The following is a 12145-nucleotide window of genomic DNA, read 5'->3' as shown; positions in this document are numbered from 1 at the left end:
AGTCACGAGATGTCGCCCACTTAACTGTTTGGAGGGGCCCAAAATTCATGTAAAATTAACATTCTATTCACCTTCCTTTACTCAACGTAATAACTGTGTTAACGCAATCATTATGAAGTTTCTAGATATTTGGCCTTACAGCTCATTCAACAACCCTTCCAGGATAGCCATAAATAATTTCCGAGAATAATTACATAAGACGCGAGTCAAGTACCGCTCTGGAGCAGCCGCGGTCAAGTCCTTCGATAGCCGTGATCGTCTAGTGGTTAGGACCCTACGTTGTGGCCGTAGTAACCCAGGTTCGAATCCTGGTCACGGCAATGTCTCTGAGACATTGTCACGGCGGAGGTTTTTTTTTAACATTTTTTTTCGTTTCTTTGGAATTTTTCAAACAAAATGTTTGATGTACAAATTTTTTATGATTAAAAATTGTTTACTTTTTGTAGACACATATTGATTACCATTGGACAGCAGTGGCCTGTTTCAGAATGAAAACTATCGTATTTGTTAGTGTAGACTTGATTTAAATTACCCCATAAGGGTATGAAAAAAACTCAATTAAGTCCTTAAAGGCTTTTACAGCTCGTAAGTATACATTGCGTTACTTAGCAAAAGGTAATCATTTTAAATACTATTTCTCAATTTCCTATTGATTCCATCAATTATATGCGCAATCAGACATTCTGATCTGAAGTTGTCAAAACCCAAGTAATCCTCCTTCAAATCTATTTTCATATCATTTCATTAAGATCTGAATAAAGTTATTTTGCCCGTAGATACCGATCTTGCAAAATACATACGGACGCCTTTTCGCAAACAACAAAGGGAAGCTTGGCACACATCCTGAACGCACACAACTACTATTAATTGCATTTTTATCGGCACAGTCTACAAACCTCATGGGAGAGAGGCACATGGCTCTGAGTATAACATTGGAACTCACTCAGCCGTATCGCGGGAGAGGAAAAAGAAAAAAAAGGCTACGCTTCCTAGACACTGGCGAGAGAATTAGCCTATTGCTCGTAAGTATGTATACACATATATACCTACATACCGATGTACTTTTGTAGGAGCCGAAACGGTAAATTTCGTAAGGTAACGGCACACTATGCATGTATACCACCATACACCTCTGTATCCCCTATAGGTCTTATATATCTTCTCTTCTCTTTCTGATGCTCGTCGCGAAACGTCACAGTCCAATCAATGGCCATCGCGATCTTATCCACCGCACAGAGTCGCAGTTTCCGCAGCTTTTTTCTTCAAAGACCACGTTTTCAATCTTGGCTTTTTCCCAATAGGTATGTACAACATAGATACACGCGCCAAAGGAACGACGAGCGTTGATCAACCGTGACTAATCAGCGCAGAAAGCTCTGTTACTTTTCACGAACAGAGTATGGTTTCTCCGTGACTTTTAGAGAAATTTCACATCCGTACACGTATTTAGCTTCAAACTGTTGCAATTGTACATACTTTGAATCAAAGCTACGAAGTTTTTCTCTGATAAAATGTGTAAAATTTTCTCAGCGCTTGTGCGTTTGTTCGAAAACTACAACCTTCGGTCTCAAGGGCTCATCACATACCCATCCTGCAGAAACAATATGCATCGTACTGCACGTACGTATACAAAATTATTTACCAACCGTTTAACTTTTACTCATCCTTACATCGTGACCAGTGAGAAGAGCAAGTAGTACTTGCAACACAAAAACGCGCGTCCTTGACAACACACGTATATTATAATATGTACGTATACGTATACCTCTCTTGTATATATACGCAGTCAAAGAACGAAAACACATATATCGGCTTGCGAAAAAATAGAAATAAATTAGCGTGTCGTCGTCTCTAGAGAAGCCTACTGCAGCCACGGCGAGGGAAAATCCGGTCTTCGAGTGGTTAAAAGCGTGGCATTATCTTCTTGTTCTTCCCTCGCCTTGTTTTTCTCTTCTTTTCTCTCTGCTCCCCCTGTATTTTCCTCTATTTTCTCAGCGCTCCGTACACGCGCACGCAATCGGCCCCTTTTGCAACCTTTATGCTCGCTGGCTGCAATACGTACCTACACGTATAATGTATACCCTCGCCCCGTGGTTTTGCCATTTTTACTCCTGAGAGCCATCACGCAGTTGGCCATTGTTACGTACTTTTTTATTTTAATTTTCAGCTTCACGGTCAAGAGGTCGAGGTGCTTTTGTGCAGACAGAGAGAAAACTCCAGTTTACAGCGGCATAAAAAAATAAGTGTACGCTTATTTGCAAGTTCACTCCGGAGAGGTAATTAATTGTCGAGTAACCATATTTTGGTTTCAAGCGTATCTTCGTCTATGAGGAAGGAGTAAATAATTACGGATCGTCTGTTCGTACCTGTAATTGTCATTACTTGAACACCGTTTGAAGTAAGTCGTATACGTAATAATTCCAAGATTCCACAGTAGTATAAATATTAATCACCCGTGCTTTTATACTCCACGCTCCTCGCAATTTATTAAAAAGCAACGTGGAAGAGATTAAAATGCATTGCTGCAGCTATTTTCCTCGAAATAGAGTATAAAATTCAATGCGATCCTTGACGCGTTTCGATCCCCTTTTCTCTCGCAAGGAGTGAATAGGTGTGCAGGAAAATCTGTAGCTATAACCATATCTGCGCTAAAGAATGATTGGTGGAAAAGCCGAAAGAAAAAGGGAAATAAGTACTTTGCTGCCGTGCACAAGAAAACGACGCGGGAGCAGCGAGTGTGTAAACGTATGGAGCGTCTCGTGGAGGTATTAGCCGGTAAAGCAACGTACTTATACGTACAAGGCACGAAGAGGTAATATAAAAACTCAAAAGAGAGCCTCAAACGTACAGGAAAAGGAGAAGAGAAAGAAAAGTGGGGGCGTCCGGCAAGCAGAGAGAGAGAGAGAGAGAAATCCGAAGAGCCGCTCTAAAGCTAGCAGGAGGTATATGGATCGTTTCATGAAAAATGCTTTTTTTTTCTTGATGGATGAATGTTTTTTAAAAACAAAAAATGGATCCTCAAGTTAGAATTTTGCATCATCGCCTGATTGAAAAAGTCCACCATTTGACCCCCAATTTGCCGCGTGTAATTTAAAAGTGTCCAAATTCGTGGTCACGACTAAACCCCTACGTATAAATACTTTTAAAAGTATATTGTGCAGTTATAAAGATTATTACATTATCCTTAAAACACAAGTCGTTACAATATTTAAGAGGAACGAAGAAACGTATCAAATGTCCATAGTCGAGCCAAACTTTACGCGAAAAAATCCATGTATCCACTCATGAACGTTCTCCAGGTTGTCCTCCTGCAGGTATAAGGAGAACGAGCCTCCTGCATCTATGTGTACACACAAACAAACGCTTATATTTACCTGAACTCGCTAGCCATCCTCTCCCTGGTGTATATAGCTAGCCAACTCCTGCGAATGCATGCTCCCTCTCACTCTTGGGTAGGATATGAAACACGAGTGTGCGAAATACGTGTTTGTCGGACCAGTGAGCGAGCGCGCGCACCTCCACCAAGCCTCCGCGTTTCGTTCCGCGATCGTAGCCCGCCGTGCCGTAGCCGCCTCAGTCCAAGCCTCGCTGTCGACCTGAGAGCTTGCGCTTGTACATGTGACGTCGCGTTGTTGGCGGTGTGCTGCAGGCGAGGAGGCGGGTGTACGTATAACGATATCACACCCACACTACGCGATAAACGCCGACTATCCGGGACCCTCTAGGGACGTACGCGGGTGTTAACCGATTTTTGAGATCGGCAAAGTTGACATCGAAATATAACGCCCGAGTGTCTACGTATCCATGCGCGAATCGTGAGCATATCGGTACACGCGTTGGGGAAAATGTGATTCGATTGTTACACATGAGAAAGTACGACTGGAACCAACTGTTTCGGAGCAGGGGGTGGAATCGATCTTGCGACAGCCCCTGAAAATCGGGAGCCTACGTATAGTACACGCAACGTAGTAAAGTACTCGTGCGTATACACAGCACCTGCAGTGAACAAAGTTAACAGAGCGGGCCTTATGGGTTTGGAATTCCCTGGCCCCTCTATTGTGCTCTCTTCCTCCTCTTCTTCTTCTTCTTCTTCTTCTTCTTCTTGCCTTGTACCTGCGCTTCATCACACGCATGCCTCTTCGATGAGACATCTACGTACCGTACGCATCACAGATACCCACCTGCACTGTTGGACAACGACAGATCGGCATCTTCAGGTTTCGGAGTCACTGTAACGATCCATTCTCAGTGGGAACAAGTATACACGAAGCAGCAGCGCGATGTGCTGTCGTCATCGCTATCGCCGTTCTCTACCGATGCTGTGAACCATCGTGAAAAGAAAAGAATCATCGACTGGTACATAATTTTTTTTGTTTGTTTGTTTGTTTGTGACATACTGTTGTTACTCCGTGAAATTTGCGTGCGCGTTGAAATCAATCGATACCCGGTGGCAAATTGTTTATCAACGATAATAACAGCAACAAGGCGCTGCAAGCCTGGAAGGCAACCGGTGGTGGTGCCATCGCCTATACTGTGCATAGTTTGTGCCGAGTGCGAGAATTTCGGAGCATTGAATCGAGCAAAGGATCACCACACGCCACGGGAGGATGCGAGCAGCGCTGCTGCACGTCGTCGCAGGTGAACTCACATTACCTATTGTACTCTTTTTATGCGCGCGGTTTAGGTACAGGTATATACACACTATAACGATTTTTTCACGTTTCATTATCCACCCGAGCGTGAAGCTCTACAGTCCTCATATTTTGTTTCTTCTTTCGTTGAATGCATGTGTAGGTAGTCTTCGACGAGGTGTTGTGAACGTATATACCTATACTAATTTGTGAAATTTCCCCGATTTCAGAGTACCGAATGTGTAGAGGCAAGTGCACGAAACTAAGGTAATTTTCGCGCTCGTTATACGTATGATGGTATAGATGCACAGTCGCGTGACGCCGTCCTCTCGCTAATGTTCAGCTATACACATATAGGTTTTTATTGGAGAAAGGAAATTCAACGGCATTTCGAATGTACGTGTAAGGCGATCGAAAAAAAAAAAAAAAAAAAAGAGTCTCTTTGATGTTGAAAAATAACGTATCAGCCAACGTTTAACCAGCGATGTTTAACACTAATGACCGTTGATTGAATATTCATGCATCCTACCGCAGATGCTATATTCATTGCGAAACGTTGCGAAAACCGCGAAAACTCCGTTTTGAAAGAAGCCGGAGGAGTCTCACCGAACAAAGTTTCGCGTAGAGAGTGGGACCATCGGTTCACGAGAGAGTTGATTCTCACTTACTGCAGCTATATAGATAAGATTAGAAATTTCGGAACGTGTGTGTACACACGAGTGAGACCACACGTAGAGCAGGTGAAGACAGTGTTTGTCTTTCCTCCCGCTCGAAAGACAGTCACCGAGTACACGGGGAATAACCAGCCGCGGGGAAGGAAATCACAGTTGGGAAATGCTTGTGCCAGCTACTCAAACATTGACTCAGTCGAGGTGTATTAATAAAAAAAAAAAGTGTTAATGGGAGTGATTCTGTATATTGTGTGGTGAATTCATCTCGTGCTGGCAAGATAATACCGATTGTTTGTTTGTTTTCGCGTCGTTGACCGAAAATTTGTCAAACAACCGTATACCAAGATCGTTTATATATGATCTGTAACTTTTTACAGCTTCAATTAAATATTATAAAAACGCATACATTGAGAAAAAAAAACAGCCGCGTGCATTAGATTGTCATCGAGATATACCGATCTCGTGACGCAACGAAATTATCATAAAATTGTCCGCGGCGCACAATCGATCCTTTTCAATATACTCCGTACCCTATACGTTGCTGCACGTGCGTATTAACAATTTAAATTACCACGGGTATAGACTACAAAACGTTTTTTCTTTTTTTTGGTTCGTCTTCTCGTATGAAATATCCAGACAACGAAATTACCCGCCAACGGTACATTGCCCATCAGCATAACAATATAATGTACACCCGGTGGTGTTTCAAAAATCCAATTAAATGCCGAATTCTCGAATTAAATCCTCTTTACAAGCACACACATATAGCCCGTCAAATGGTACATGTGTACAAAGTCGTGCGGACATACAGGTAGAAGGAGGACCCACGGCAGAGAATAAAGAAGCTGTCCGGCTGCGAAGCCCTTACTCGGTTCCTTGACCCGCGAAGCCTCCCCCTCTCAAGCTCGCCAGAGAAGCACTTTTTTTTTTCCTTCCTCTTCATCTCCCCTGGCATGTACAGTACACGATTTCGCTCGCGTTTTCTTTTTCAATACGTTACAGACTCCTTTTGGTGTACCACGTGCAGGATCATCGCCAGGCGTCTTCGTCCTCTCTTGCCATACCTGTGTGACGATTTCGCAGCTTCCACGAAGGCCTCTCTCTCTACACCTACCGGCGCAAAAAATCGTGACGATGATTCATCTCTCCCTCCCCGGGGCCTCGTACCCGAGAGAGCAAATACACACGGACCTATGCTTTTTTTTTTCAATGGCCACGCTGTACGTTTCAGCGCCGCTCTTGCCCCCCTTCTCTCTTTTGTTTTGAATTCGAGGTTGCTCGAGTAACGGAACACCACATATAGCCGGTTTCGTAAAGCCGCCCTCGCACGGGATTACATATTATATACATCGTGTGCGCCGCCCGAACACCATGCTCCCTTTACCTGATGGTTGAGAGTAGGTACTATTATATTGTCGCACCTCACAATATTATTATACACTTGGAGTATTTTTAATTTTTCGAGCTCCTATAGCTGCAAATGCTCTATCTAATCACTCTTTTGTCTTGTACTCTCCATCCCCTTTTGTGGGTACAAGTTGCCGTATAGTTGTGATAGCTCGAGTGCCATTTTTCACGTTTGTTACTCTCATTTAAAAAGTAAATGTATTGTATTTTATTCATAGTTTTGTTTGTAGCCACTGCAGTTGTACGAGTGTACTTGGAAACGTGAATGATTTGGCTTCCTCCCCCTTACCTGAAACAAAACAAAAAAAATAGCATACCAAGTATGTCACCTGCTGCCAAACTTTCGCCTCTTTGAAGAGTCTCGCCCCTCGGCATGGAGAGCAGGCAACAAAGGCACGGGTAAACACGAAAATCGATTGTTAAGGAAAGGCCCCCTCGTACAGGTGGGTGACGGCTCTAGTCTCCCGTAAAGACGCGAGACCGAGCTTGTTTTGCCTGGGAAATTCTCCCTCTCTCTTTTTTTTTTTTCTTCTTCCCGCTTAAACTGCTGAAAAAACCATTGACGAGCAAACGTTTTTTTCCTCCCCCCACAACTATGTATGTATCTACCGCCCATCTTGGCAATGTACGCATATACATATAGGTGTGCAGAGAGTGAAACGAGGAAGGTGTACCCTATATATAGCCTTGGAAAAGTCACGCAAGCCAACGACGCTTCTCTCACTCGTTCCCACGAATTTTCTCTTCACGTCCACCGTCTCTCGCTTTTCGTGATGCTACGTAAGTATTTTAAAGTCGTATAAAATGGACGTGTCCAACGAAATAGTCACGTTAAATTTTTTTATGGGTGCATGGATTTACCACTGTTCCTTTAGTCTTTCGCTCGCTATTGGAGATAATTGTTTTACCATTACACCGTTTTATTTGGGCCGAAAAACAATTTAATCATAAACTATTGGCAAAATGTAATATTGCCCGTCAATGGCACAATTTATGTACTCTCCTCTCTCGGCCGAGATTTGTTCGCGATAAAACGAATTTATATATATACAATTACCAGCAGCAGTAGCAAAATACACGCTCGGAAAAGCGAGTAGATTAGCGTGTTTTGTTCTCATTCTTGCTCGTATATAAACGTATACATATAATATACAGTAGGAGGTTGTTTGAGTGTTTGTGCGCATGTACCTTTACCCGCAAAGTTTAATTAGCCCCGGGGATTGAAGTGGATATGACAGTTTGCGCACGTGAATTTCGTTATGTGTACGGAGTAAGACGATGAATATTCAATTCCGGTGATAAACTGCATGTGTGCTAAAGTATAACTGCGTTTATTACTCCATATGTGCGGATTCGTTAAAAATTCCAGTTGTACTAATGAATAATCGATCACCTATCGGCATGATTGTCAGTCAACGACCATATGGTTTTTACATACTTTTGTCGACAATGCGGGGTATGGATTGGATTTTTAATTTTTTTTCTTACCTATGCGTGAATTTTGTATTTTTGGTAATTTCAGTACTTTTGCATAAATTAATACCATTTGAGTACTGAGCTCGGGTGTTGAAGCTATTGAAAAATCGTTCCACGCCTGTAGTTCGAATATTTCTCGATTCGTAACAAAGGAAACGTAAGACAACATCGTCCGTAGGTTTTTTTTTGTTTTTTTCAATAACTCAGGGCCGTTTTCTACCTCTGGCCCCCCAATAAAACCGCAATGCACTGCAATTAAATGCGAACCATCGAAACTAGAGATTACCCGAGCCGGTATTGCGAAAATCCTTTTTTTTTTTTTTTTTCTTTATTCTTTCAATTCCGCGGCTCGCTCTGACCACCCATACATCTCCCCTGGAAGGGTACGAGCGCGAAAATTACAAAATCGCACGCGTCGTTCGGCGTTGGTCTTTCGCTTGCATGGGTGTACCTTACACAGACACACACATACCCACGTCCGCGAATTGATTGCGATAACGAGTTCTCTTTTTTTCTCTCGGTAAAAAAAAAGTAAGTCCGAAAAACACAAAAGTACGGATACACGCCTTCAATCCACCAAAAAACCACTGCGAGTAAATGAATCACTTTTTTTGCGCAACAATGTAATACAAACAATAATTGCAAACTCTATGGTACGCTGATATAGTTTAGCACGTGAGGGTGATTATCGCGTAATTGGCTATAGGAGTTTGTGTTTTTTCTTGCCATGTGAAAAAACGGTGTCTCATCTTGTTCACAAATTTTTATCAGAAACATGTAGGTGTAGGAACATTGCGTTAATAAATAAAAGTTACGTATGAACCAGTTGGCCAAACGTGTAGGTATACGTACTATTTTGGCCAGGAAGATGCTCTTTTTCGGTATAAAACATTACTTTTTGCGGCCCATCGATAATATTGTTGAGGAAAACAAATAAATCACAAACTGTGATCCTCCTGCTCCTGATACGATAAAACATATATTTCGTATGTAACAACCGATTTTTCATAGTTCCAAAATTTCCTTCATCTCTTTGCAGTACACTCGGACGTACAAAAAAAAAAAAAAAAATTCAAAAGCGTATCCAGTTTAGTTACCAATACACACATGTATAGTCATGACGAACCGTGTATATAGGTATACTTACATTGACAGCTCAACGCGAACTCCTATACATCAATCGGCATTATATTGCGCCACGTGCTTCATATATATATACGCCGAAAAGGGGGCGTATTCCGGCCTCCTCGTCGCACTGCAGAAACCCCTACGCCGCGACACGTTTACCACCTACACGCAATATTCCTGTATACATATACGGAACTCCGGCTCTCGTCGTTATAGTTACATGCACTCGTGTAAAATAATCGAGTTATAGGTACATCCCAGGCGCTACAACGACCGTACGTGTACGTTAAATAAAATAGTATAGGTGTGCGTCCGAATACGAACGCGTATACGACGTTATATGGATCTATGTCGCGCGTGCAATCAGCAGTGCGCTTGTGTTCTAATTTAGCCTGCGCGAGTGAGCCGAGAGCGTCCTTTTCCCTCTATGTCCTGACCATACGTGCATTTTACGTCCCTTCGCCCCCATCTACATGGTATGCAATGCGACCGAATGCGCAGTTTTATTGGATTACCCCTTACCTCGCCACCCTTTCTTTTTTTTTTTTTTTTTTTTTTTTTTTTTTCTCATCGGGAGGTGGGCGAATATAGTGGTTCAACGGAGGTGCATGTTTGGGAATCCCTTATTGTTTATGGTTGATTGTTTCATGCGCGGCGTTGTTGGTGAGAGATCGGGGTCGGGGTCATCCCTTCTTGCTTTCGATCGATCGTTTCGTTTGCTCGAGCACACGCTTTGCCTCAAACCAAAGAGGTGATTTTCGATGCACTTCGCTCTTCCGTGATCGGTATATGTATACATCCAACCGGTTTTTCCCGTCGTGAAGCATCTTAGTAAGTATATACAGAGATGGAAATCTGGGAAAAGCAGCCAACTACACTGCGGTCGATTACAGCGCGAAAATCGTGCACAAGTCATCCGTTCGCCCCTTTCTTCTTCGGGATTTCCGAACGATGTACGCTCGAACAACGACAACCGTTAAAATCCATGTATATAATATACGTGTAAAAACAGAGAGAGAGATGGCCGATACTCATACCTCTGCTTTCTTAAATATATACATATACGCAAACTAACGCGGGGAGGAATAAAAAAAAAAAAAAAACACACGCCCGCGCGAGTTTTCCGCGTTTCACGAAATTTCACGCGTGCGTTAATGATACTTACGCTGCATATCGCGTTATCGAGCGTTGGGCAATAATAGCGCAAACGAAATCGCGTTAAGCACATTCGGAGATTATATATGTATACATGTGTGAGAGATGGAGGATTTTTTGGAGATACATGGTATCGATATGGTTTGCATCACGATGCTTATAGGTATATGTGTATTGTATACGTGCGCGGGAACGAAGATACAAACGTAATATTATGACGATTGAGTTGCACAACCTTTCCGTGGCTCAAGTTGGTGGCGAGGAAAATTTTCATCGCTTACCTTTTTAATCACAACCCATGGAAGTTTTAACACTTCCGTGTGCGCTTTTTAAATTAAATTTTGTCCTCATCTCGTTCTCTTTCTCGCTCGTTCCATAGTTTTCCCGTCTTAAAATCGGACGGTATTTTGCCTCGTATTTAAAAAAGAAAACTTCGTTTTTTTTTTTCTTCTCAGTATCGGTATTTCCAAGCGGACGCGCAACATATGGTCTTCATGAAAGGTGGGAAGGGCTGGCGCTCTTCCGCAACCTGTTGTTTTGTCGAAAAGGGGGTTGGCTGCGTGTAGGGTAGTGCCACACTCATTATATTTTCCTTTGGGACCGGTCGTTCCGTAGGTGCGCTTCAACGATCCAGCCGTACCTGCCCTCACTTGTATGGAGATGTGGAAATTTGGTTAAGCAACTGTATAACAGCCAAAATCAAATTTTGCTAAAATATTTTACAATAAAATCGGATCGAGTGGACTGAGTGTGCCCCAACGTCGTATTACTATGCACAGAAAAATCGCGTGTCAAACGCATGCCTACACTCGCAGGTGGTGTACTTAAATGGTTGGAGCGAGTGCACACTCAACATCAGGTGGAAGAGAAGGCCCGGTCGGTGCATTATAATGAGCATCAGCACAATACAGACGAAGAAGACTCGAGGCCTGATGTCTGCGCTGCATTTTGTATTCATTTTTTTTCTTCTTTTCCTTCATGCTTTGCTGACTGGCTTAAGTGCCGCTTGCACATAACATGCGCACGTGTGTCAGCCAGCACTTCCTTTCGTCTCGCGGGCACGTGTTTTTTTTTTTCTTTCTTCCTTTTTCTTCTCGGCGCGAAATCGCGCAAGAGGCGACCTGTATTTCGGTCAACGATGACCCACGTATATATAGGATGCGGCTGCGATTTTGGGATTCAACATTGATCGGTAATTTCGCGCTTTCGAAAAAAAAAAAAAAAAAAAGAAAAGAAAAGAAAATTAATAACACGATAGTCGGGCGAAACTTGAGAAAGTTATCGGTCGATCTCTCCTGGCTTTACGTAATTTAGCTGCATTTTCGAAGATCGTAGCGTCGCCGTGTGTTACGTGAGCCTCGAAATTTAATGAAAGGCTATAAAAGTACACACGGCAAATTTTATAACGTTTCGATGACGCGTCAGATGTAAAGCAAAAAAATCGTATAATCATCCCCTCTGCCGTTGTGCGTACATGTTACGCACTGTGGATCGACAACGCGAGTGTAACGCACACCTCGACAACACCATCTTTCGAGAGGGGGGAAGTGTGTCTAGCTCGACGCGAGCTCTCTCGAAACTAGTTTTCAGGTCAGTGACACGGCCGATCTCTCGTGTAGTTGCGTCCATGGTGTACTTACTTACCCACGTGCCTATCTCTCTTTCTCTGTCTCTATG

General features: G+C 42.9%; 1 protein-coding gene and 1 non-coding gene across 4 annotated transcripts in view; both read left to right on the top strand.

Annotated features, from left to right (window-relative positions):
* The first annotated feature begins 248 nt into the window (after positions 1–248).
* On the top strand, positions 249–320 carry TRNAH-GUG (transfer RNA histidin (anticodon GUG)). The gene has a single exon. It is a non-coding gene; the product is annotated as a tRNA-His (tRNA).
* A 3275-nt stretch (positions 321–3595) lies between these two features.
* Positions 3596–12145, top strand: part of crb (cell polarity complex component crumbs) — a 51797-nt gene continuing 43247 nt past the window's right edge. For 2 of the 3 annotated variants that reach the window (XM_089593305.1, XM_089593306.1), the window contains exon 1: positions 3596–4638. In XM_089593305.1, the coding sequence (XP_089449431.1) occupies positions 4608–4638 (31 nt within the window). In that variant the 5' untranslated portion in view covers positions 3596–4607. The remainder of the gene's footprint in view (positions 4639–12145) is intronic. The other variant, XM_089593304.1, reaches the window with a different exon arrangement.

Source organism: Copidosoma floridanum, unplaced genomic scaffold, assembly GCF_036245765.1.
Source record: "Copidosoma floridanum isolate Cflo_tuat_1 unplaced genomic scaffold, Cflo_Japanese_pri ptg000019l, whole genome shotgun sequence".
NCBI lineage: Eukaryota > Metazoa > Arthropoda > Insecta > Hymenoptera > Encyrtidae > Copidosoma > Copidosoma floridanum.
The sequence above is the reverse complement of the archived record's forward strand: the minus strand, read 5'-3'. Positions and strand labels throughout refer to the sequence as shown.